The sequence below is a fragment of the Pristiophorus japonicus genome, chromosome 7 (genome assembly GCF_044704955.1).
Source record: "Pristiophorus japonicus isolate sPriJap1 chromosome 7, sPriJap1.hap1, whole genome shotgun sequence".
Classification (NCBI taxonomy): domain Eukaryota; kingdom Metazoa; phylum Chordata; class Chondrichthyes; family Pristiophoridae; genus Pristiophorus; species Pristiophorus japonicus.
The window spans coordinates 11,371,406-11,397,823 of record NC_091983.1 but is presented as its reverse complement, the minus strand read 5'-3'; the positions used below and the strand labels follow the sequence as shown (position 1 = coordinate 11,397,823).

General features: G+C 45.9%; 1 protein-coding gene across 2 annotated transcripts in view; it reads right to left on the bottom strand.

The window, feature by feature from the left end:
* LOC139267052 (frizzled-3) overlaps positions 1–26,418 on the bottom strand; it is a 152,632-nt gene that overhangs the window by 125,843 nt on the left and 371 nt on the right. The window contains exons 1-2 of one of the 2 annotated variants that reach the window (XM_070884792.1): positions 18,753–18,824; positions 3,074–3,664 (exon numbers count right to left, since the gene is read on the bottom strand). In XM_070884792.1, coding sequence (XP_070740893.1) covers positions 3,074–3,268 — 195 coding nt within the window. In that variant the 5' untranslated portion in view covers positions 3,269–3,664; positions 18,753–18,824. Of the gene's footprint in view, positions 1–3,073; positions 3,665–18,752; positions 18,825–26,418 lie in introns of those variants that run through there. The other variant, XM_070884791.1, reaches the window with a different exon arrangement.

Below are 26,418 nucleotides of genomic sequence, written 5' to 3'. Positions count from 1 at the left end.
GTGCTGTTAAGGACAGAGTTCCAGGATTTTGACTCAGCGACTATGAAGGAACGGCGATATATTTCTAAGTCAGGATAGTGTGCTACTTGAAGGGGAACTTGGAGGTGATGGAGTTCCCAAGAGCCTGCTGTCCTTGTCCTTGCAATGTACCACACGCTTCGATGCTTAGTGCAGGTCCTCAGACAAGGGACTTTGGTAAATAGACATGCTGACACTGGCGGGTGCCGAGTGTCCTCCCACCTGCAATAGTTTCCCCTTTTTGTCACTAATCCACTGCACAGCTTGGTTTCAGCCCTTGCACACGAGCTAAAAGGGCCATGACACATCTTTAACTGCACTAGGACTTAGCTGTCAGTACAACAAGGAGTTAGTTGGATTTGAAGCCAGGGCTTGGTGTTCCAACTAACTGCATCAGTCAACCACAGCTTGCTTCAGAACAATAGCGTACTTTCAAAAGGAAAACTTTCATTCAGCAAAACAGTATTTTTCATTCGGGATTTATTTATTCTATGGATTAAACATTAATTGACTATTCTAAAATAATAAAATATCACAACAAAGATCAAAGCAGGCAGCACAATGAGTTGCAGTTCCAATCCACCACAACAAAGGTTCACACCTGCAATTCCTCGCATGCCAATTCATTGATTTTTGCCATAGAGAGCAATGAAGTAAAGACCAGGTACTTCACTGGACAGAGGCAAATCAGAGGACCCAACAATGACCAGCTCTCATGAACCGACTAGAAACCGCAAGGTCAAGGGGACCAGGTCATTAGCCTGACCCGTTGGCTGGAGAAGGCACATTCAGACATTGCAGCAGGGTAAAAAAAAAATGCTGAAAAATAAAAAGCTTAAAAGAAAGTCAGGTTGAACGCAGGGTACATATGAAAGTAATGCAGGAAACTAACTGTTGGATTAGCGATGTTAATTCAGCTCCCATTAGAATGCAGAAATATGACTCAAAGGGATATTCTTAGAAGAAAATACCAGCTTCATCTGCCTTCAAATGTGCAAAAGACATCTTTAGAAATGCTGCAGGGCTCAGAATGGCCCTAATCAGCTTTGGTAATTTGAAACGACAACCACACAGGTGCAAAAAAAAAGCTTGATGAACTTGTCTCACGGGAGACAGAAATGGAAGAGCGAAAAAAATCTAGCAACAGCAGACAGCCAAAGGCTAACGAGCATTTCACAATCTAAAGTATAAATCACATAGAAGGATTCACATCATCAGGAGCCAACAGGACAACAAATGCAACAAAACACATTGTTTTTAAATTAAATCTGACATACCATCAAGTGAGACAAATTTTGTTCTTGAAACCTAAAAAACTGGTAATAGATAGGTCAGTGAGCAGCTGAGAGAGCGAGAGAGGTGAACGCCTTAGATTGGACCTCTCATCGGATGATGGATCTGATCAATGGACCCACCAGGTACATTAACCTAATGTTCTTTTTCAAATGTTGATTGATGATCTGTGTATTTCCGGCATTGCCTGTATTTGTTTTAGATTTCCATGATTCGCAATTTGTTTCATTCTACTTTGCCCTAATTTTTTTTTTTTAAATGAGAATTTAAAGTAATTTGTTTCTGTTCTGATTTATGATTGACCAACCCTTCTTCAATTTCAGGGTGCAACTATCAACTTCAAAGCACAGGAGAAATATACTGGCTGACTTCCTCCACCTTTTTGGCTCTTTCCCTTATTGCAGTTCAATACTTTTCACTTGCCCGAGATAGGAAACTCCCTCCAAGAGAAATTGCAGACTGACCCAATGTCCAGTACTCAACACCATTTATAAATACATTATGCCACTGCACAGGGAATCTCAGTGGCTCTTTTTAGTTTAAAGAAAATAGATAACAAAAGATAGTTTTTAGACAATTGAAGAACTTTGCACGACTGTGGGCTTACAGTTTTACAGTTTCAGGAGTGCGGAAATAGGTTAATAAATACCACTGCTCTACTTCACTAAATTAGGCATCACCTTCAGCCCATGCCACAAACTCCGTATCCTTGTCAGTAATTCTACCCCGTTCCCCAGCCACTGTCCAAAGCTGTTGCAATCTCTACCTAATGTTCGAGCCGAAGCCAAGCTTCTGACCCCATATCTTCTCCATCTATTTGCATCACCATAGCGTCACCTACTTCCGTCCCTGCCTCAGTTCAACTATTGTTGAAACCCTCATCCATGACTTAGTCACCTCCAACCTCGACTATTCCAGTGCTCTCCTGACTGGCCTAAGCTCATCGAAAATGTTGCTGCCTGTATGCTATCGTGCTCACCCATCACCCGTAAACTCACTGACCTACACATTGGATCCTTGTCCCCAACACTTCAAATTTTAAATCCTCATCCCATTTAAATTCCTCCATAGCCAATTTTCATAAAGAGTTCTCCCAATCAATGTTCCCTCTGAATGGTCTTTGTCGCGTGCGGCCTACTTATTTCAATGCGAGGTCCTTTAGATTTCAAATGGAAAAGCCTGTGAGCGACCTACGCGCCGGTATCTTGCAGATTACCACAGCTTAGAGGAAACATTGCTCCCGATGCCCTACCCCCATAACTTCAGCTCTTTACACTGTTTCACCTGGGTTTCCAGAGTATTAGCACGAGAATGGGAGCACCCCAAAGAAATTCCACCCCTATCATTCAGATTATAAAAAGTACCAATAAGACCATTTTTACCTTGAGAATTAGCATAAATTTACAAAAATGTTACCTAGCAATACTGAAATATCTCATCATTGCAGTAACTGAGTAGGATCAGTGTGCCCAAAATTCCTCATGTGGTAAATTCTAAACCTTCTTCACCTCAGCACTAGGTAGTGAACAGCTAACATCTATCCACAGGAGGGGAGGAGAGAGGGGAAAAATAAGTCTGAGACTCACCTAGGCTACTCACCACTTCGATCCAGAGTACCAAAGCCTGGACACGGACAACCTACTGATCTCAGTCTTGTTACGAAATTGGCAAGGGAAGGGGTTTTGTTTTTAAAATAGAAGTACATTACCACCAAAAACACAAAGCTCGCCCCTGTGACTGCTAGGACAGAAAGTCAGCTTACCTCCATAGCCAGAGCTGCTGTCTGCTGATCGTAGTGGTTCAGAAGATTCGGCATAAATGTCATATTGTAAGGCAGGTCATGGCACATTCTCAGGGAAATGGGCTCACAAGCAAACATACTGTGGCCACTACCCCGTCCCAAGAATGCAGACAGTGTATAAAGTGCCCACAGCATCTCCCAGACATTCACAGCCATGGTCTGCAATGTTCAACACCAAAAGCTCCTTTTCAAGCTAACGGAAGGAAGAAAAACAGGTTTGCTGATTGAATGTTTGCTGTTTTTTTTCTAAAATCTCCTTTGTTTGCTCGCTCAAGCATCCGTTCACTTGAACACTCTGAAATTTGCCCCCACCCCTCTTTCAGTCATGGTTTTCTCGAGTTCATTAGGTGCAGTAGTCAGCATTTTTCTCTTCTACATAATCATTTTCTTTCTTTAACAGACCACTAAAATCAGGTTGTGGCAGTTAACAGCTTGCTTTTGTTGTCGGATGAACCTCCATGTGGTGCTCGGTTACTGAACCACATTCCCAAACAATGGCGCCCATTCTGCTCCAGAAGATTCTCCCCCACAAACCAAGGATATTCTTGTGACCTGCAAAATAAACAAACAAGATTTACCAGGTGTTCCACACCCCCGCTTGCCATCAACTCTCCCCATTAAAAAGGGTTGAATCTTTACTGAAGTACGGTTCTACATGTGCCAGTCACCCTCTGGTACCCAAAATAAAGAGACTTGTCTTTTTGTGTAAGCATCATTGGTGACTGTCGACAAGGCTATTTGAGATGGGGGAAAACCAAACCCTGTCTGCACCCAGTATAGCCAAAAACACACTTTCAGCAGGAGTCGCTGGATGGCAATCAGAACCAGAAACCGATGCCGACACAGGACACTGAAGCCAACCATAGGGCACCTACTGCCATACTAAGATCAGCACAGAGCAAGAATCTAATTAACTGGCTCAGATATCATCATCATCATAGGTAGTCCCTCGGAGGTGAGGATGACTTGCTATCCACTCTAAAAATGAGTTCTCAGGTGACTTTCGAGTCCAATGTGGGACCTAGTGTCTCCATCACCGGTGGTGTCACATTTTTGAAGCAACGGTTGCGCGGGGTGCCTGGGTTGCCGCGCACTCCTTCCGCTGTCGACGCTTGGTTTCATCTTGCTCTCGGCGAACAGACTCGACGTGTTCAGCACCTTCCCGGATGCTTTTGGCAGTCTTGGACCAGGGGATCCCAGGTGTCGGTGGGGATGTTACATTTTTTCCAAGGAGGCTTTGAGGATGTCCTTGAAGTGTTTCCTCTGCCCACCTGGGGCACGTTTGCTGAGCCGGAGCTCCAAATAGAGTGCTTGTTTTGGGAGTCTCGTGTCAGGCATGCGGGCGATGTGGCCCATCCAGCGAGCTGATCGAGCGTGGTCAGTGCTTCGATGCTGGGGATGTTGGCCTGAGCAAGAACATAGACGTTGGTGCGCCTATCCTGTCAGTGGATTTGCAGGATCTTGCGGAGGCAGCATTGGTGGTTACTTCTCCAGCGATTGGAGGTGTCTGCTGCACATTGTCCATGTCTCCGAGTCATATAGGAGGGCGGGTATCACCACTCCTCTGTAGACCATGAGCTTGGTGCCGGGTTTGAGGTCCTGGTCTTCAAACACTCTCTTCCTCAGGCGACTGGCGAAGGCTGCGCTGGCACATTGAAGGCAGTGTTGAACCAAATAAACACTTTTACACAATTTTTGTACTTTGAACATCCCATAGTACAAGTGTGAGCAAACAGTGAAATCAAGTCCCTATCCAGACCTTAAAAGTCCAGATTATACTGATAACGTTTGATGCACTTTTTTTACACATTTTCCCTTTACTTGATATAGGGTCAATGAAATATCGCATTTTCTGTAATTGCAAAAATGTCAATACATATCTCTCAAAAAACATTGTACAAAGTCTTTGCTTGAGGGGAAGACAATTATAATTAATACCATGACCACATTATGGCCCCAAGTTTCGCCATGATTTTCTCCTGATTTTTAGGAGCAACTGGTGTAGAATGGAGTATCTTAGAAATCGGAATTCTCGCCATTTAGTTTGCTCCAGTTCTAGTCAGTTAGAACAGTTTCACTTTGGAACAGAATTTGTTTTTCAAAAGGGGCGTGTCCGGCAACTTACGCCTGTTTTCAAAGTTTCAAACTAACTTAGAATGGAGTAAGTGAAGATTTTTGTATGCTCAAAAAAACCTTGTCTACACTTTAGAAAATCAGGCGTAGGTTACAAATCAGGCGTAGGGAATGGGGGGGGGGGGGGGGGGGTTAAAGGGAAGTTTACAAACATTAAACATTTCAGTTTTACAAATAAAGAGCCATCATCAATAATAAATGATAACATCAATAAATAAACCAATTAAAAAAATTTTTAAAAATTTATAAATAATTTTTTTTTTAAATCAATAAATAAAACATTTTCTACTTACCAACTGCAGCACCGGGAGCCCTCCAACAGCGTGCTGGGAAGCCCCTCCCAAGAGTATCTCTGTGTGTGTCTCTATCTCTGTCTGTCTGTCTGTGTGTCTCTCATTCTCTGTCTGTCAGAAACACAGACACTGACGGCGGGTGGGGGGGGGGGGAAGAGGAGACGGCGGGTGGGGGGGGGGGGGAAGAGGAGACGGCCGGGGGGGGGGGGGGAAGGAGACGGCGGGGGTGGGGGGGGGGGGGAGGGGGAAGGAGACGGCGGGGGGGGGGGGAAGGAGACGGCGGGGGTGGGGGGGGGGGGAGGGGGAAGGAGACGGCGGGGGGGGGGGGGGAGGAGACGGCGCGGGGGGGGGGGGGGGGGGAAAGGAGACGGCGGGGGGGGGGAGAAAGGAGACGGCGGGGGGGGGGGGGAAAGGAGACGGCCGGGGGGGGGGGGGAAAGGAGACGGCGGGGGGGGGGGGGGGGAGGAGACGGCGGGGGGGGGAGGAGGGGAGGAGACGGCGGGGGGGGGAGGAGGGGGGGGGGAGGAGACGGCTGGGGGGGGGGGGGGGGGAGAAGGAGACGGCTGGGGGGGGGGGGGGAGGTTGAACAGGCCGGGCCCGAGACTTCAGGCAGGGCTCAAGACTTCGGGCAGGGCCCGTCCCCAGCACCAGATTTACAGGTAGGTGGCGTTGGGTCGGGTTGGGATCAGGGGGGTGGTGGGAGGGAGGGAGGGAGGTTCGGTTCGGGTCGGGGGGCAGGGAGGTCAGGTCGGGTCCAGTCGGGGGCGGTGGAGCGGGAGTCGGGTCGGTGTCGGGGTCGGTCCAGGGGCAGCGGGGGGGGGAGGCAGGGAGAGAGCGGGAGTTGGGTCGGTGTCGGGGGCAGGAAGCGGGAGTCGAGTCGGGTCGGGAGGAAGCAGGAGCTCCCCGTGGGAAGAGTCTTATTCACGCAGCCCCAGTGAGGCCATTCGGCCAGGGCTAGGGGCTGCGTGCTTCGGCCCCTCCCACACAGTTTTAGGCGCCTGGAGCTACTGCACATGCGCGCCCACTGTAGCGCGCATGTGCAGAGGTCCCGGCACCGTTTTCAACGCAGGGACCTGGCTCCGCCCCCTACAGCTCCTGCTGCGCTGTGCCGAGCTGCAAATGACCTGCAGGGAGCTGGAGAATCTGGAAGTTTTTTTTAGGCGCACTTTGTGGCGCGAAAAAAAGGCGTCCAGGTCGGGACTGCACCGTTCTAGGCGCGGCTCGAAACTTGGGCCCTATAAAACCACTGCATATCGTGTGCTCTGCAAGACTCTTGCTGGGCTCCAGTGTGGAGACCCAATTGCTGCATCATTGAAGCTCAGGAAACAGCCTTCCCATGTTTGCTTTCCTGATACCAATTCCCTTAATCTACAGGCATAATCTTAGGCTGATTTTTCTTGAGTGCTTAAATGCTATTGCTCCCAAAGCATGGGGCATTTGTATTATGAACTACAGCTGGTGGGGGGGAATCCACACGCCTGTTATCAACTGCACTCCTGTAATATAAAAGTGCCTTCCAATTGTCCCTCTGCAATGCCTGCCCTGACACAGATCCCAAATACCTTATCCAAGACACTGTACAGGCCCCAACACCACTCTCATTAGTCAGGTGTCTCGAGGCTGTAATCGTCCCAAGCTTCAGTGATGCAGCAATTGGGTCTCCACACTCGAGCCCAGCAAGGCTTGCATCTGGTTATGTGTGTGTGTGTGTGTGTGTGTGTGTGTCTTCCCTGCAGAGCAGTGAAAGTAGACAATGTAAAAATGTCTACATTTGGATGGAGTTCTGCAAAGAGTCTTACAATGATGTGCAATGGTTTTATAATGGGATCATGGAATTAATTATAAAATGTCGTCCTCTGATGTTTGGAGGGAGAGGAGGGGATCCTGTTTCAGACTGCAAAGAGCAACACAGTAATACAGGCCACTCTGCACCGTGGGTAAACTTATCATGGAATGGAGTCATACAATACATGCGTATTAATAAGCTTTCTGGAGGTGGCAGGGCATCATCGGACATACCTGCAACATCTGCATGGGTAAAATACAGTTGTTCAGTACTGCGTACCAAATAGTTACGGTATAATGTGGATAAATGTGAGGTTATCCACTTTGGTGGTTAAAAACAGAAAGGCAGATTATCTGAATGGTGACAGATTAGGAAAAGGGGTGGTGCAACGAGACCTGGGTGTCAAGGTACATCAGTCATTGAAAGTTCGCATGCAGGTACAGCAGGCGGTGAAGGCGGCAAATGGTATGTTGGCCTTCATAGCTAGGGGATTTGAGTATAGGAGCAGGGAGGTCTTACTACATAGAAACATAGAAAATAGGTGCAGGAGTAGGCCATTAAATGTGTGAGCCCTGGTCCTGCTTAACCAATTTAATTGAACTAAACGGTCAGCTGGAACACTGTCTATTCCCTCCTTACCCTTCTAAATCTCAATCTCAATAAGATCATGGCTGATCATTCTAAAATAACAGGGAGGAAGAATACCCATTTTAAAACAATTTTCCGTTAGTTTCCTCAAGGAGTTATTGGTATTTAACAAACACAGATGACCCCTTTTCTGGCTTTCTCTCCATACCCCTTGATCCCTTTAGCCATAAGGGACACATCTAACTCCATCTTGAATATATCCAATGAACTGGCATCAACAACTCTCTCGGTAGAGAATTCCATAGGTTCACAATTCTGAGTGAAGAAGTTTCTCCTCATCTCGGTCCTAAATAGAAACATAGAAAATTGGTGCAGGAGTAGGCCATTCGACCCTTCGAGCCTGCACCGCCATTCAATAAGATCATGGCTGATCATTCCCTCAGTACCCCTTTCCTGCTTTCTCTCCATACCCCTTGATCCCCTTAGCCGTAAGGGCCATATCTAACTCCCTCTTAAATATATCCAATGAACTGGCATCAACAACTCTCTGCGACATAGCTTAACAACTCTCTGATGAAAATTCTCCTCCTCATCTCAGTCCTAAATGGCCTACCTCTTATCCGAAGACTATGTCCCCTGGTTCTGGACTTCCCCAACATTGGGAACATTCTTCCCGCATCTAACCTGTCCAGTCCCGTCAGAATCTTACACGTTTCTATGAGATCCCCTCTCATCCTTCTAAACTCCAGTGAATGAAGACCCAGTTGATCCAGTCTCTCCTCATATGACAGTCCAGCCATCCCTGGAATCAGTCTGGTCAATCTTCGCTGCACTCCCTCAATAGCAAGAACGCCCTTCCTCAGATTAGGCGACCAAAACTGAACACAATATTCCAGGTGGGGACTCACTAAGGCCCTGTACAATTGCAGTAAGACCTCCCTGCTCCTATACTCAAATCCCCTAACTATGAAGACCAACATACTATTTGCCTTCTTCACCGCCTGCTGTACCTGCATGTCCACTTTCAGTGACTGGTGAACCATGACAACCAGGTCTTAATGCACTCCCCTTTTCTTAATCTGCCACTATTCAGATAATATTCTGCCTTCGTGCTTTTTCCCCCAAAATGGATAACCTCACATTTATCTACATTATACCGCACCTGCCATGCATTTGCCCACTCACCTAACCTGTCCCAAGTCATCCTGCAGCTTCTTGGCGTCCTCCTCACAGCTCACACCGCCACCCAGTTTAGTGTCATCCGCAAACTTGGAGATATTACATTCAATTCCTTCATCTAAATCGTTAATGTATATTGTAAAGAGCTGAGGTCCCAGCACTGAGCCCTGCGGCACTCCACTAGTCACTGCCTGCCATTTTGAAAAGGACCCGTTTAGCCCAACTCTCCGCTTCCTGTCTGCCAACCAGTTCTCTATCCACGTCAGTACATTACCCCCAATACCATGCGCTTTGATTTTGCACAACAATCTCTTGCGTGGGACCTTGTCAAAAGCCTTTTGAAAGTCAAAATACACCACATCCACTGGTTCTCCCTTGTCCACTCTGCTAGTTGCATCCTCAAAAAATTTCAGAAGATTCGTCAAGCATGATTTCCCTTTCATAAATCCATGCTGACTTGGTCCGATCCTGTCACTGCTTTCCAAATGCGCTGCTATTTCATTATTAATGATTGATTCCAACATTTTCCCCACTACTGATGTCAGACTAACCGTTTTCCCGTTTTATAATTACCCATTTTCTCTCTCCTTTTTTAAAAAAGTGGTGTGACATGAGCTACCCTCCAGTCCATAGGAACTGATCCAGAGTCAATAGACTGTTGGAAAATGATCACCAATGCATCCACTATTTCTAGGGCCACTTCCTCAAGTACTCTGGGATGCAGACTATCAGGCCCCGGGGATTTATCGGCCTTCAATCCCATCAATTTCCCCAATTCAATTTCATGACTAATAAGGATTTCCTTCAGTTCCTCCTTCTCGCTAGATCCTCTGACATAGTATTTTTGGAAGGTTATTCGTGCCTTCCTTCGTGAAGACAGAACCAAAGTATTTGTTCAATTGGTCTGTCATTTCTCTGTTCCCCATTATAAATTAACCTGATTCAGACTGCAAGGGACCTTCATTTGTCTTCACTAATCTCTTTCTCTTCACATATCTATAGAAGCTTTTGCAGTCAGTTTTTATGTTCCCAGCAAGCTTCCTCTCATACTCTATTTCCCCCCTCCTAATTAAACACTTTGTCCTCCTCTGCTGGATTCTAAATTTCTCCCAATCCTTAGGTTTGCTGCTTTTTCTGGCCAATTTATATCCCTCTTTCTTAGATTTAACACTATCCCTAATTTCCCTTGTTAGCCACGGTTGAGCCACCTTCCCCGTTTTATTTTTACTCGAGACAGGGATGTACAATTGTTGAAGTTCATCCATGTGATCTTTAAATGTCTGCTATTGCCTATCCTCCATGAACCCTTTAAGTATTATTCGCCAGTCTATTCTAGCCAATTCATGTCTCATACCATCGAAGTTACCTTTCCTTACGTTCAGGACCCTAGTCTCTGAATTAACTGTGTCACTCTCCATCTTAATAAAGAATTCTACCATATTATGGTCACTCTTCCCCAAGGAGCCGCGCACAACAAGATTGCTAACTAGTCCTTAATCATTACACATCACCCAGTCTTGGATGGCCAGCCCTCTAGATGGTTCCTCGACATATTGGTCTCGAAAACCATCCCTAATATACTCCAGGAAATCCTCCTCCACCGTATTGCTACCAGTTTAGTTAGCCCAATCTATTTGTAGATTAAAGTCGCCCATGATAACTGCTGTACCTTTATTGCACGCATTCTAATTTCTTGTTTGATGCTGTCCCCAACCTCACTACTACTGTTTGGTGGTCTGTGCATAACTCCCACTATTGTTTTCTGCCCTTTGGTATTCCGCAGCTCTACCCATACAGATTCCACATCATCCAAGCTAATGTCCTTCCTTACTATTGCGTTAATTTCCTCCTTAACCAGAAATGCGACCCTACCTCCTTTTCCTTTCTGTCTATCCTTCCTCAATGTTGAATACCCCTGATGTTGAGTTCCCAGCCTTGTTCATCCTGGAGCCATGTCTCTGTAGTCCCAATTATATCATATTCGTTAATAGCTGCCTGCGCAGTCAATTCGTCCACCTTATTACAAATACTCCTCGCATTGAGGCACAGAGCCGTCAGGCTTGTCTTTTTAACACACTTTGTCTCTTTAGAATTTTGCTGTAATGTGGCCCTTTTTGATTTTTGCCTTGGGTTTCTCTGCCCTCCACTTTTACTTTTCTTCTATCTTTTGCTTCTGCCCCCATTTTACTTCCCTCTGTCTCCTTGCATAGGTTCCCATCCCCCTGCCATATTAGTTTAACCCCTCCCCAACAGCACTAGCAAACACTCCCCCTGGGACATTGGTTCAGGTCCTGCCCAGATGCAGACGGTCCAGTTTGTACTGGTCCCACCTCCCCCAGAACTGGTTCTAATGTCCAAGGAATTTGAATCCCTCCCTCCTGCACCAATCCTCAAGCCACGTATTCATCTTAGCTATCCTGCTCTTTCTACAGTTGTACAGGTCCTTGGTGAGGCCACACCTTGAATATTGTGTACAGTTTTGGTCTCCTAATCTGAGGATGGACATTCTTGCTATTGAGGGAGTGCAGCCATCCACGGCCAGATCAGCCATGATCTTGTTAAATGGCGGAGTAGGCTCGAGGGGCTAGATGGCCTACTCCTGTTCACCAAACTGATTCCCGGGATGGCAGGACTGACATAAGAAAGACTGGATCAACTAGGCTTATATTCACTGGAATTTAGAAGAATGAGAGGGAATCTCATAGAAACATATAAAATTCTGACAGGATTGGACAGGTTAGATGCAGAAAGATTGTTCCCCATGTTGGGGAAGTCCAGAACCAGGGGTCACAGTCTAAGGATAAAGGGGAAGCCATTTAGGACCGAGATGAGGAGAAACTTCTTTACTCAGGGTTGTGAGCATGTGGAATTCTCTACCACAGAAAGTTGTTGAGGCCAGTTCATTAGATATATTCAAAAGGGAGTTAGATGTGACCGTTACAGCTAAAGGGATCAGGGCATATGGAGAGAAGGCAGGAGTGGGGCACTGAAGTGCATGATCAGCCATGATCATATTGAATGGTGGTGCAGGCTTGAAGGGCCGAATGGCCTCCACCTGCACCTATTTCCTATGTTTCTATGTAATAAAGACTCCCATATTAGTTTAACCCCTACCCAACAGCTCCCCTAGCTTCAGCTTGGCTGAACACCACAAACAATTTCAAGGCACCATATTCTGCATGTGAAATAACACTTCAAATTTAAAAAGAATGACTATGTTGTATACCAAGCAACAGGTGGCTCATTTTAAAAGCACTTTTTCACATAAAATGCTGAAACAAATCTTACCGCCTCAGAACTCTGGTCCCTCCGCAACCTGTGGCAGTATTCGGTGCTCTGTTTGAAAATAGCTGTGTTTGAACCTTAGCCCAGAGATATGCCTGGTGAATTCACAAACAGCTGACCTGCACATCAGGATTCACTGTAACTAACAAGACTGTTCCTGTGCTATGGTGGTTGAATGATGATGCAGCATGGAACATAAATTCACATAACTGGCGTAACCCGAAATAAAATCTTAACTGAAACAGTATACAGTGTTCTCAGTGGGCACATTTTCCCCATGCAGCAGTTCAAGCTGCAACATTTCAAAAATGAGCATGGGATTAAAAATTAAAAACACACTTATGAGATCTCAAACTGTATTTTGTATCCAAAGAGCTAGTGGATTTTGGATTAAGACTCAAAGAATTTGACAACCTTCCCTGGAGCACATATGTTTACACATAGTTATCATGTTACAGTATGCAGCCATTTGTCCAGATCATTCTCTCTCCACTGACAATTCAGTGTGTATACCCACCCGTGTCATTTTTAAGGTCTCTCTGCAACATGCAGGTTCGGCTGCCTGGAGTGGCAGGAATCTCATTCCCTGGCCAATTCAACGCCATTTTTCAGCAGCAGGGTGATTGATACTTCAAAATAGTTTCAATAACTTAAGAGTGCAAAGAAAACGCCCATGTGCAGTTGTATTTAAAAACTTACCTGCAGTTAAGATGGTGGGCATTTCCTTCCCCCCTCCCCAATATGCAACAAATCAAGACACAAGTAGCAAAGTGTCATGTATCTTACATTATTATATATAACTGTATCCTAACATGCTATACATGGCTGTAATAAGATATGACCTGTAACCACCAGCATACCTTACCACCAGGGGTGCACTTGCAATATAAGGACAGGTCTCAGGCAAGTGCAGCATTCCAGAGCTGTGAAATAAAGGTGCAGGTCCAGAGTGACCTTGACTTCACTACATGCCTCGTGTGAATCTGTACTGAGGGGACAGGACTTTACAGTGGCGACGGGATTACAGAATCCACAGAATGGCGAACAACGGATCAGATGAAAAGTACAATGAGGGAGACAATTGGGAGGACTTTACAGAAAGGCTCCAGCAAAGCTTTGTAACCAAAGACTGGTTAGGAGACGACAAAGCAGACAAGAGAAGAGCCCATCTCTTGACCAGCTGTGGCTCAAAAACATACGCTTTAATGAAGGATCTGTTGACACCCGAGAAACCAGCAAGCAAGTCGTTTGAAGAATTGAGCACACTGGTAAGAGACCACCTGAAGCCAGCGAGCAGCCTACACATGGCCAGACACAGGTTCTACAACTACAGACGCTGTGTGGGCCAGAGCATACCCGACTTCATGGCGGAACTTCGGAGGTTGGCTAGTTTATGTGAGTTCGCCGATGAACTGAGGAGAGAAATGCTGAGAGACATTTTCATTGAAGGAATAAGCCACGCAGGCATATTCCGAAAGCTCATAGAGACCAAGAACCTGACCTTAGAGGCAGCAGCACTGGTTGCACAGACATTCTTAGTAGGGGAAGAAGAAACGAGGTTGATTTACAATGCAGGTACGACAACTAACGAAATATCGGAACAAGAAGTTCACAGCACTAAACAAGCTGCTATCCCCACACAGACAAAACTGGGAGAACAGGCTCTCGACAGCAGGCTGAAGCCATCAAGGGCCGTTCACACCTCATCAACCCACAATGCGAGCAATCAACTACAAACTGAGAGAAGCTCAAGAGAGATCAACCAGACGCAGCTCATTCTTTGGGAACACTTTGAACAATGGAACAGGTCTGTGCTGGAGGTGTGGGGGTGGGCACTCGTCAAGGAGATGTCGATTTCAGCAGGCTGTTGGCAGAAATTGTGAAAATACAGGGCATTTGGACCGCACGTGCAAAAAAATGGCAGCTCGGCTGGTATACGAATCGGATGGGTCGGAAAGCGGACCAGAAGACGGTGGGGACAGTACCCGGGACACCGATGTACAGCGGGTCAACACGATCAATGGCCGCTGCTCCTACAACAGGACGCCTCCTATAATGATGAGGGTCCTGCTCAACGGGATATCTGTCAACATGGAGCTGGATACGGGAGCGAGTCAATCTCTCATGGGCGCTCAACAATTTGAACAACTGTGGCCGCATAAAAGAGACAGACCAAAACTCACAAGGGTCGACACCACACTAAGGTCCTATACCAAAGAAATCGTATCAGCCCTCGGCAGCGCCATGGTCTCTGTCACACACAAAGGGACAGTGAACGACTTCCCCTGTGGATTGTCCCCGGAGATCCCCCAGCACTGCTGGGGAGAAGCTGGCTGGCAAAACTAAACTGGAAATGGGATGATGTCCATGCCATGTCATTAGAGGAACGGACCTCCTGCTCAACAGTTATAAAGCGATTTGAACATCTCTTTCAGCCAGGTGTGGGCACTTTCAAAGAGGCCAAAGTCAAAATCTACATCACACAGGATGCTAGACCGGTCCATCACAAGGCCAGAGCTGTACCCTATGTGATGAGGGAAAAGATTGAACACGAGTTAGACAGGCTTCTGCGGGAAGGCATTATATCACCTTTGGAATTTAGCGACTGGGCAAGTCCCATCGTCCCAGTCATGAAGCCTGATGGATCCGTATGAATCTGTGGGGACTACGAATCTACAATAAAACAGAGTCTCCCTGCAGGACCAGTACCCGCTGCCCGGAGCGGAGAACTTATTTGCCACATTGGCTGGAGGTAAACTTTTCTCAAAATTAGACCTCACATCTGCATATATGACGCAAGAATTGGCCAAGGAATCCAAGCTACTCACCACCATCAACACACATCGAGGCCTTTTCATGTACAATCGATGCCCATTCGGCATCAAGTCGGCAGCTGCCATATTCCAGCGCAACATGGAGAGTCTGCTCAAGTCCATCCCGGGGACGGTTGTATTTCAAGACGACATACTTATCACGGGCAGGGACACCGACTCCCATCTCCGTAATTTGAAGGAAGTACTAAAGTGGTTGGATCCGGTAAGCCTACGAGTCAAGAAATCCACCCGAGGTTGAATTTTTGGGCAGAAGGATTACCGCTGATAGAATCCGCCCAATCCGCCCAACAGAGTCCAAAACAGAAGCAATTCGCCTAACAACCAGGCCCCAGAATGTCTCAGAACTGCGCGCCTTTCTCGGGATACTCAATTACTTTGGGAACTTTATGCAGAACTTAAGCATGCTGCTGGAGCCTCTCCACGTGCTGCTCAGGAAGGGGTGCGATTGGTTTTGGGGGGGGACGCCCAGGAACGCGCCTTCAATAAGGCACGCAACCTTCTGTGTTCCAACAGTGTTTTGACTTTCTTTGATCCAGGTAAAAAGCTAGCTCTCACATGTGATGCATCAGCGTATGAGGTCGGGTGCGTTTTGCAACATGTCAATAGTGCAGGCAAATTACAACCCATAGCTTATGCCTCCAGGTCACTTTCGCGGGCGGAGCGCGGATACGGAATGGTAGAGAAGGAGGCGCTCGCGTGCGTGTACGGTGTCAAAAAGATGCACCAATACCTTTTAGAAACCGACCACAAGCCCCTCACATCCCTCCTATCCGAGGGCAAGACAATAAATGCCAACGCCTCGGTGCGAATTCAACGGTGGGCACTCATGCTGGCGTCCTACGACTATACCATAAAGGCACAGACAACTGTGCCGACGCGCTCAGCAGGCTACCCCTGGCGGCCACGGAAGGGTCTGACGAACACGACTGTGAGATAGTCATGGCAACCAATGCCTTTGAGTCCACAGGTTTGCCCATGACGGCTCGCCAAATCAGAGCCTGGACAGCCAGCGACCCCACATTATCCTTAGTAAAAAGATGTGTCCTAACCGGTGACTGGGCAGAGGCTCACGATGCCTGCCCCGAGGAATTAAAACCCTTTCACAAGCGCATGCATGAGCTATCAATACAAGCAGACAGCCTGATGTTGGGCAACCGAGTAGTCATGCCTCTGCGAGGCAGAGAGGCATTTGTCCGGGAGCTCCACCGCGAGCACCCGGGGATCGTTCTCATTAAGGCCATAGCCAGATCCCACATCTGGTGGCCTGGTATTGACACGGACTTGGAGCTCTGCGTCTGAGGGTGCACCATTTGTGCCCAACTCAGCAATGCCCCCAGGGAGGCTCCACTGAGCCCCTGGCCCTGGCCTACAAAACCGTGGTCGCGGGTGCACGTAGACTATGCGGGCCCATTCATGGGCAAAATGTTCCTCGTAGTTGTAGATGCATTTTCAAAGTGGATCGAATGCACCATTTTAAACTCGAGCACAACCTCCACCACTGTGGAGAGCCTCGCAACCATGTTTGCAACGCACGGAATCCCTGACATATTGGTCAGTGACAATGGTCCGTGCTTCACCAGTGCAGAATTCCAAGACTTTATAATTGACCACGGCATAAATCACGTCAAGACCGCACCGTTCAAGCCGGCCTCCAACGGCCAGGCGGAGAGAGCAGTGCAAATCATTAAACAAGGCATGCTTAAAATCCAAGGTCCCACGCTGCAGGGTCGCCTGTCCCGACTGCTGCTGGCATACAGATCTCGTCCGCACTCATTGACTGGGATCCCCCCCGCGCAACTGTTGATGAAAAGGGCTTTAAAAACAAGGCTCTCATTAATCCTCCCAGACATGCACGAAATCGTTGAAGCAAAGTGCCGTAAGCTGACTGAGTACCATGACAGAAATTCGAGGGGGAGATGGAATGAGATAGGGGACAAAGTGTTTGTACTAAACTATGGCAGGGGTCCCAAATGGCTTGCAGGGACAGTAACGGGCAAGGAAGGAAACATGCTACTGGTAGTACAAATGGACAATGGCAAAACCTGCCGGAGGCATGTAGACCAAGTCAAAAGCAGATATATCAACAACACTGCGGAACCAGAGTCAGACTACAATGTGGAACTCGCACCACACCTGGTGGATAGACAGAGGGAACAACCTGAGGAAAGGGCAATCCCAACAGACAGCCCAGGCGAGTCAATAACAATCACACCAATCGAAACAGACAGCCCAGGCGAGATACCAGCAACCACACCCAAAGAAAAACAGACACCAAGACAAACAACTGAACCATATCTCAGACGCTCCACGCGAGAGCTTAGACCACCTGAGAGACTGAACCTATAAAGACAATAAGACCTTGGGGGAGGGTGATATCATGTATCTTACATTACTTTATATAACTGTATCCTAACATGCTATACATGACTGTAATAAGATATGACCTGTAACCACCAGCATACCTTACCACCAGGGGTGCACTTGCAAGAGACAGGTATATAAAGGACAGGTCTCGGGCAAGTGCAGCATTCTAGAGCTGTGAAATAAAGGTGCAGGTCGAGAGTGACCTAGACTTCACGACATGCCTCGTGTGAATCTGTACTGAGGGGACAGGACTTTACACAAAGTTTCTAAGTTCCCACTTCTGGTGATAAATTCCCATTTCAAGCAGAATAAAATAAATCAACTTAAATAGTACATTTAATGTAGTGAAACATGAAACAGTGGCTCACAAAACGAGATCAGACATTGAAGCAGTTGGGAGAAGTTTAGAGAGGTGATCAAAAATGGCAGGTTTTCAGGACACTTCTGAAAATGGGAAGAAATGCATCAGGGATTTAGGAAGGGAATTCCAGACTGCAGTGGCATGATAGGCCCGGTTATCAAGGTTGGGGAATGCACAATAGTCAGACGCAAAGGCAAATTCAAAATTTAGATTTGTCCAATCACTGGGGTTTGCAGTGCTTCAGACAATTAAAAGAAACCAATCACCCTTCATAACAGACAAGGACATTAAAAAAACCATTAAAAGTAAAGATGACTAAGACTAGCATGTTTTGTAAATTGTAGCTTTGGAAAGATAAGCCTCATGCTATAATCTACAATTTAATCGACGATCAGGCCAACATCCCCAGCATCAAAGCACTGACCACACTCGACCAGCTCCGTTGGGCGGGTCACATTGTTCGTATGCCCGACACAAAACTCCCAAAGCAAGCGCTCTACTCGGAACTCCTACACGGCAAACAAGCCCAAGGTGGGCAGAGGAAACGTTTCAAGGACACCTTCAAAGCCTCCTTGATAAAATGCCGACACCTGGAAGTCCTTGGCCAAAGACCACCCTAAATGGAGAAACAGCATCCGGGAGGGCGCTGAGCACCGAGTCTCGTCGCCGAGAACATGCTGAAAGCAAGCGCAGGCAGTGGAAGGAGCTTGCAGCAAACCAGACTCCCCGCCCACCCTCTCCTTCAACGACTGTCTGTCCCACCTGTGACAAAGACTGTAATTCACGCATTAGACTGTTCAGTCACCTGAGAACTCACTTTTAGAGTGGAAGAAAGTTTTCCTCGATTTCAAGGAAATGCCTATGATGCAAGCCGTGATCCTGACCAACTGATCCATCACAGAACCAAATCACGTCCCGACTGGGGTCAAGCAGGGCTGCGTCATCACGCAAAACCTCTTCTCGATCTTCCTCGCTGCAAAGCTCCACCTCGCACTCAACAAGCTCCTCCCCGCTGGAGTCGAACTAAAGTAAATGTTTGTCCCTTAGAAGATGAGAAGGGGGATTTAATAATGGGAAATGTGGAAGTGGCTGAGACCTTAAACAATTATTTTGCTTCGGTCTTCACAGTGGAAGACACAAAAACCATGCCAAAAATTGCTGGTCACAGGAATGTGGGAAGGGAAGACCTTTAGACAATCACTATCACTAGGGGGGTAGTGCTGGACAGGCTAACGGGACTCAAGATAGACAAGTCCCCTGGTCCTGATGAAATGCATCCCAGGGTATTAAAAGAGATGGCGGAAGTTATAGCAGATGCATTCGATATAATCTACCAAAATTCTCTGGACTCTGGGGAGGTACCAGCGGATTGAAAAGCAGCTAATGTAACGCCTCTGTTTAAAAAAAGGGGGCAGACAAAAGGCAGGTAACTATAGGCTGGTTAGTTTAACATCTGTAGTGGGGAAAATGCTTGAAGCTATTATTAAGGAAGAAATAGCGGGACATCTAGATAGGAATAGTGCAATCAGTGGATTCACGAAGGGGAAATCATGTTTAACTAATTTACTGGAATTCTTTGAGGATATAACGAGCATGGTGGATAGAGGTGTACCGATGGATGTGGTGTATTTAGATTTCCAAAAGGCATTCGATAAGGTGCCACACAAAAGTTTACTGCAGAAGATAGAGGTTCGTGGAGTCAGAGGAAATGTATTAGCATGGACAGAGAATTGGCTGGCGAACAGAAAGCAGAGAGTCGGGATAAATGGGTCCTTTTCGGGTTGGAAATCGGTGGTTAGTGGTGTGCCACAGGGATCAGTGCTGGGACCACAACTGTTTACAATATACATAGATGACCTGGAAGAGGGGACAGAGTGTAGTGTAACAAAATTTGCAGATGACACTAAGATTAGTGGGAAAGCGGGTTGTGTAGAGGACACAGAGAGGCTGCAAAGAGATTTGGATAGGTTAAGCGAATGGGCTAAGGTTTGGCAGATGGAATACAATGTCAGAAAGTGAGAGGTCATCCACCTTGGGGAAAAAAGAACAGTAAAAAGGATTATTATTTGAATGGGGAGAAATTACAACATGCTGAGGTGCAGAGGGACCTGGGGGTCCTTGTGCATGAAACTCTTTTGAGTTTACCTGCAAAACATAAAAACATTAAACGGTGCCACCCGACCTGGGTGACACTCCAGACATTTACAAGGCCCTTTTTTTTTTTTTCCCCCTTTTTTTTTGTGTTTTTTTTTGGGCACTAAAATCACAATTTTCCCCAGTGCCCCCTATAAAAGGAAAGGGGTCCTTATGCATGAATCCCAAAAAGTTAGTTTGCAGGTGCAGCAGGTAATCAGGAAGGCGAATGGAATGTTGGCCTTCATTGCGAGAGGGATGGAGTACAAAAGCAGGGAGGTCCTGCTGCAACTGTATAGGGTATTGGTAAGGCCGCACCTGGAGTACTGCGTGCAGTTTTGGTCACCTTACTTAAGGAAGGATATACTGGCTTTGGAGGGGGTACAGAGACGATTCACTAGGCTGATTCCGGAGATGAGGGGGTTACCTTATAATGATAGATTGAGTAGACTGGGTCTTTACTCGTTGGAGTTCAGAAGGATGAGGGGTGATCTTATAAAAACATTTAAAATCATGAAAGGGATAGACAGGCAGAGAGGTTGTTTCCACTGGTAGGGGAGACTAGAACTAGGGGGCACAGCCTCAAAATACGGGGGAGCCAATTTAAAATCGAGTTGAGAAGGAATTTCTTCTCCCAGAGGGTTGTGAATCTGTGGAATTCTCTGCCCAAGGAAGCAGTTGAGGCTAGCTCATGGAATGTATTCAAGTCACAGATGGATAGATTTTTAACCAATAAGGGAATTAAGGATTACGGGGAGAGGGCGGGTAAGTGGAGCTAAGTCCATGGCCAGATCAGCCATGATCTTATTGAATGGCGGAGCAGGCTCGAGGGGCTAGATGGCCTACTCCTGTTCCTAATTCTTATGTTCTTATGAACTAAACTACAGAATCAATGGGAACCTGTTCAACATTCGACGTCTCCAGGCCAGATCCAAGACCATCCCAACCTCTGTCGTCAAACTACAATACGTGGACAACGCTTGCGTCAGTGCACATTGAGACTGAACTTCGTCATAACCAACATCTTCACTGAGGCATGGGCCTTACTCTAAACATCCGTAAGACAAAAGTCCTCCACCAACCTGACCCTAACACACAGCACTGCCCCCCCAGTCATCAAGATCCACGGCGCGGTCCAGGACAACATGGACTACTTTCCATACGTCGGGAGCCTATTATCAGCAAGGGCAGATATTAACGACGAGGTTCAACACCACCACCAGTGCGCCAGCGCAGCCTTCGGCCGCTTGAGGAAAAGAGTGTTCAAAGATCAGGCCCTCAAGTCTGCCACCAAGCTCATGGTCTACAGGGCTGTAGTGATACCTGCCCTCCTGTATGGCTCAGTGGACCATATACAGTAGACACCTCAAATCGCTGGAGAAATACCAGCAACGATGTCTCCACAAGCTCCTGAAAATCCCCTGGGAGGACAGACGCACCAACGTTAGCGTCCTCGATCAGGCCAATATCCCCAGCATCGAAGCACTGACCACACTCGACCAGCACCGTTGGGGCAGGCCACACTGTTCGCATACCTGACACATGACTCCCAAATCAAGCGCTCTACTCTGAACTCCTATACGGCAAGCGAGCCCAAGGTGGGCAGAGGAAACGTTTCAAGGACACCCTCAATGCCTCCTTGATAAAGTGCAACATCCCGATCAACACCTGGGAGTCCCTGGCCAAAGACCGCCCTAGGTGGAGGAGGTGCATCCGGGAGGGCACTGAGCATCTCGAGTCTCGTCGCCGAGAGCATGCAGAAAACAGGCGCAAGCAGAAGGAGCTTGCGGCAAACCAGACTCCCCACCCACCCTTTCCTTCAACGACTGTCTATCCCACCTGTGACAGAGACTGTGGTTCCCATATTGGACTTTTCAGTCACCCAAGAACCCACTTTAAGAGCGGAAGCAAGTCTTCCTCGATTTCAAGGTACTGCCTACGATGATTTATTCTTTCATTTGTCAAAGAGAGGGTGTGCAGAGATTTGCCATAAAGACTATTTCCTTGTTTCATGTGACTGAGATGGGTTGAGACCCACTTCACACCTAATTAACAGATGGGAGGGAGCCGATGTCGGTCTTCAAAGTTACATGTGGGGAACCCGCATTATTGATGGATTCTAGTTTTTAGCTGTGCACTGCCTCGGCAGTTGCTTTCAATTAGAGCAAATGATACCATACTTAACATCTGATTTTGAAAAAGTGGATTCACAGGATGTAGCCAGGGTGTTTGTTCTGTGACTCAGAGTTACAGTGCCTTCAATTCCAATCGGTAAACCATTTTAACAAAAGACAAAAGCTAACAAAATTAGTTCCGACGTTGTATTTTGACTCGTGGGCAGAAAGGGAAAGGCATACTTGCACTGAACTTACTCTTCAATTGCAAGCTACTAAATCTGTAATTGCTTAGGTGAACAGTTGCTTCCCAAACATCTCTGCTGTTACAAACTGGACATCTCCAAAACTAATCGTTATGCTATCCACAAAGAATTTCAGTAATACATTAGTGCATTTTAGTTGGCCATAAAAGTGGTTGCAGAGCAAAATAAACTATGCTAAACACATATTTTGGTAGATTATAACGAATGCATCTGCTATAACTTCCGCCATTTCTTTTAATACTCTGGGATGCATTTCATCAGGACCAGGGGACTTGTCTACCTCAAGTCCCATTAGCCTGTCTAGCACTACCCCCCTAGTGATTATCTCAAGGTCCTCCCTTCCCACATTCCCGTGACCAACAAGTTTTTGCATCTTCCACTGTGAAGACCGAAGCAAATTAATTGTTTAAGGTCTCAGCCATTTCCACATTTCCCATTATTAAATCCCCCTTCTCATCTTCTAAGGGACCAACATTTACTTTAGTCACTCTTTTCCGTTTTATATATCGGTAAAAGCTTTTACTATCTGTTTTTATGTTTTGCGCAAGTTTACTTTCGTAATCTATCTTTCCTTTCTTTATTGCTTTCTTAGTCATTCTTTGCTGTCGTTTAAAATTTTCCCACTAACCTTGGCCATCTTATACGCATTGGTTTTTAATTTGATGCCTAATTGTGTTCTGTACCTGACTTGGGAATGCTCAATAGGTACCTAAAGTAGAAACCAAAAAGATGTTTTAGTTACCCTCAATATAATATATACCAAATGACTAAGATGAGGGGACCGAGTGTAATATATCCAAGTTTGCTGCCGATACAAAGCTAGGTGGTAAAATAAGTGGTGAGGAGGATGAAAGAGGCTGCGAACAGATTTGGACAGGCTAAGTGAGGGGGCAAGAATATGGCAGGTGGAATATAATGTGGAGAAATGTGAACATATCCACTTTGGTAGGAAAAATAAAAAGGCAGATTTTTTTAAAATAAAGGGTGAGAGTTTGGAAAATATTGGTATTCAGAGGGACCTGGGTGTCCTTGTCAAGAATCATTGAAAGTTAACAGGCAGCAATAAAGAAAGTAATTAGTATGTTAGTCTTTATTACAAAAGGATTGGATCGTAAGAGAAAAGAATTCTTACTGCAATTATATAGGGCCCTGGTGAGAGCACACCTGGAGCTTGTGTACAGTTTTGGTCTCCTTACCCAAGGAAGGATATACTTGTCGTAAAGGGAGTGCAACGAAGGTTCAATGGACTGATTCCTGGGATTGTCCTATGAGGGGAGATTGAATAGACTAGGCCTATATTCCCTACAATTTAGAAGAGTTAGAGGTGATCTCATTGTAACATAAAATTCTTACAGGGCTTGACAGGATAGATGGAGGGAAGATATTTTCCCTGGCTGGAGAGTCTAGAACTAGGGTGTCAGTGTCTCAGAATAAGGGGTCGTCATTTAAGACTGAGATGAGGAGAAACTTCTTCACTCAGAGAGTGGTGAATCTTTGGAATTTTCTACCCCAGAGAGCTGTGGATCCTCAGTCAGAGTATATTCAAGACAGAGATCGATAGATTTTTGGATATTAAGGGAATCAAGTGATATAGGGTTTGTGCGGGAAGGTGGAATTGCGGTAGATTAGCCATGGAACAGGCTTGAAGAGTCAAATGTCCTACTCCTGCTCCTATTTCTCAATGTTTTTGTGTTTTTAATATTGAGAGGCAACAAATAATCTCCAGAAGCTCTGCTAAAGTTCTTGATTAATCTTACATTTCATTCTGTAGATTGGCACAGAGCATATATGTTCTCTCTGCTCAGCACTGCCAGATAGGCAAAACTCCAAGGAGGGGGATTGGTATCCAACAGCTTCAGACATATAAGTATCCTTTCATTAGCTCACAGAAGCCAAGAGATCTGGCACCGATGGGCAGGGTAAGAGAAAGATTTCAACATGGGAGAAGGCCTTTCAGGAGTGAAGTTAGGAAACACTTCTAGAAGCAAAGAGTGGTAGAGGTTTAGAACTCTCTTCCGCAAACAGCAGTTGATGCAGGGTCAACTGTTAATTTTAAATCTGAGATTGATAGATTTTTGTTAACCAAAAGGTATTAAGGGATATGGGCCAAAGGCAAGTATTTGGAGTTAGGTCACAGAGCAGCTATGATCTCAGTGAATGGCGGAAAAGACCCGAAGAGTTAAATGGCCGAAAAGACCCGAAGAGTTAAATGGCCTATCCTGTTCCTATGAGATAAGCATTACGAACCCATTTACTGAGTATAACTTGGAATCAGATCCCTTCTTGAAGGACAAGTTTAAATGGGCTATATAGTCTTCCTTGGCTATAGCTATCGTGTGAGAAAAGTCAAAGATGTAAAAAAGATAATTTGCCATTTGAAGCTCATTCCTCGAGTACATAAGGTAAAAGAATGGAAGTAGAAAAGGCTATTGAGTCCATTGGCACACATCCCTCAATACCCTTACTCTCCCATTATGGCATCCAACTGCATTTTAAAATGTCCCAAATATCTTTACCTCTTATCTCACCCAGATCATTTTAAAGATTTTTTTTTATAAACAGAGCAAACTTCCATTTACAATTTGTTTTTCTCCAAATCTGGTCTGGTCCTACTTAACTCTGCCATGACGGCATCTAAACTGTATTGTGAATAGCCTGAATGCTTTTGCTTCTATTTACTGAAAAGAGTGATAAATGTTTGAAACAAGTAAAAAAGTTTTCGATGACATCTATTCTAAAGTTAGTACTCGTTCGTATTCATTTATGTCAGACGGTCCAAGATTCTTGGCATAATTTAGGTTAACTTTATCTATAAATTTTTTTAATTTATTATAGATAGTTCAAGTTCCCACTGAATAGCCTTCCTTCTCACCTGTAAAACTTCTCAAATATTTCCTTACAAATAGGGTCACTGTTTTAGTGACTGTACAAGTCAAATTTCTTTTATTATTACATAGAATTTAGAATTTCTTGAGTATTTTGGGGGATCATATTCTGAAATACGATTCATTTCTTGTGAAAACAACAAGTCAGTGGTCTCTCTCATATCTTATCCCTTTCATACCAGGGATGAATCCTGCTGCTTTTTGTCAACCTTTTAAAACACATGAATTCCTTTTTTGACATGGTGACTAAAAAAAACACTACTTTATTCAAGGTCTGACCAGCCGTAGCATAACTTCTAATGGCTGTTCTGGTTATTTAATCAAGCATTGCACTAGCTATTTTTTAAATTGCTTTACCTCATTTTAAATATTGAAAAAGGTCCAGCTACCAATATTCAGATACTTTCCGTGTCCCCTGGTGCTGATTCATTGGTTTACATATCTCACATTTCTTCAACACCACGGGCATCTGCCCAATCATATAATGTACTAGTAAACTAAGGCTCCTTTTTAAAAAAAAATAGCTCAGATATATTACATGGACATTTACATAATTGCAGGTATGGTTACACCTGCTGTCACATTTCCAACATTGCTACTTACTAAGATTTAAAATCAAATCAAGTGAAATATGCAGAAGCGCGCCGACTTTATTTGCAAGGGGGAATGAAATAGGAAAAAGATCTCAAAGGGTCATCCTCCAAAACAAAACATTGCACGTAACATTGTGTGTGGGGCGGGCAAGGGAGGCAAACACAATGATTGAAATCCAAACTGTACTTGGTAATAAAAAGCCGCTCGTCACAACAGAGTATCGCAAATTTTGAAGCGAGAAATTGAACCCAAGCACATAACTGAAGTGAGGAATTAAACGGCAACACAGTAGGCAGCCCCGGCGTACAACACACACACGGTGGAAACCCGGGGGGCGAAGAAAGGGGGGAGAAAGCAGGGAGACCGCGGGCCAGGAACGGCGAGGAGAAGTAGGGTGGGTGGGGATGGTGGGGGAGATCGGGGGCGGAAAGCAGGGAGCCGGGTGGGTGGGTAACTAGGGAGACCGGGAGCCGGGTGGTGTGGTGTGGGGT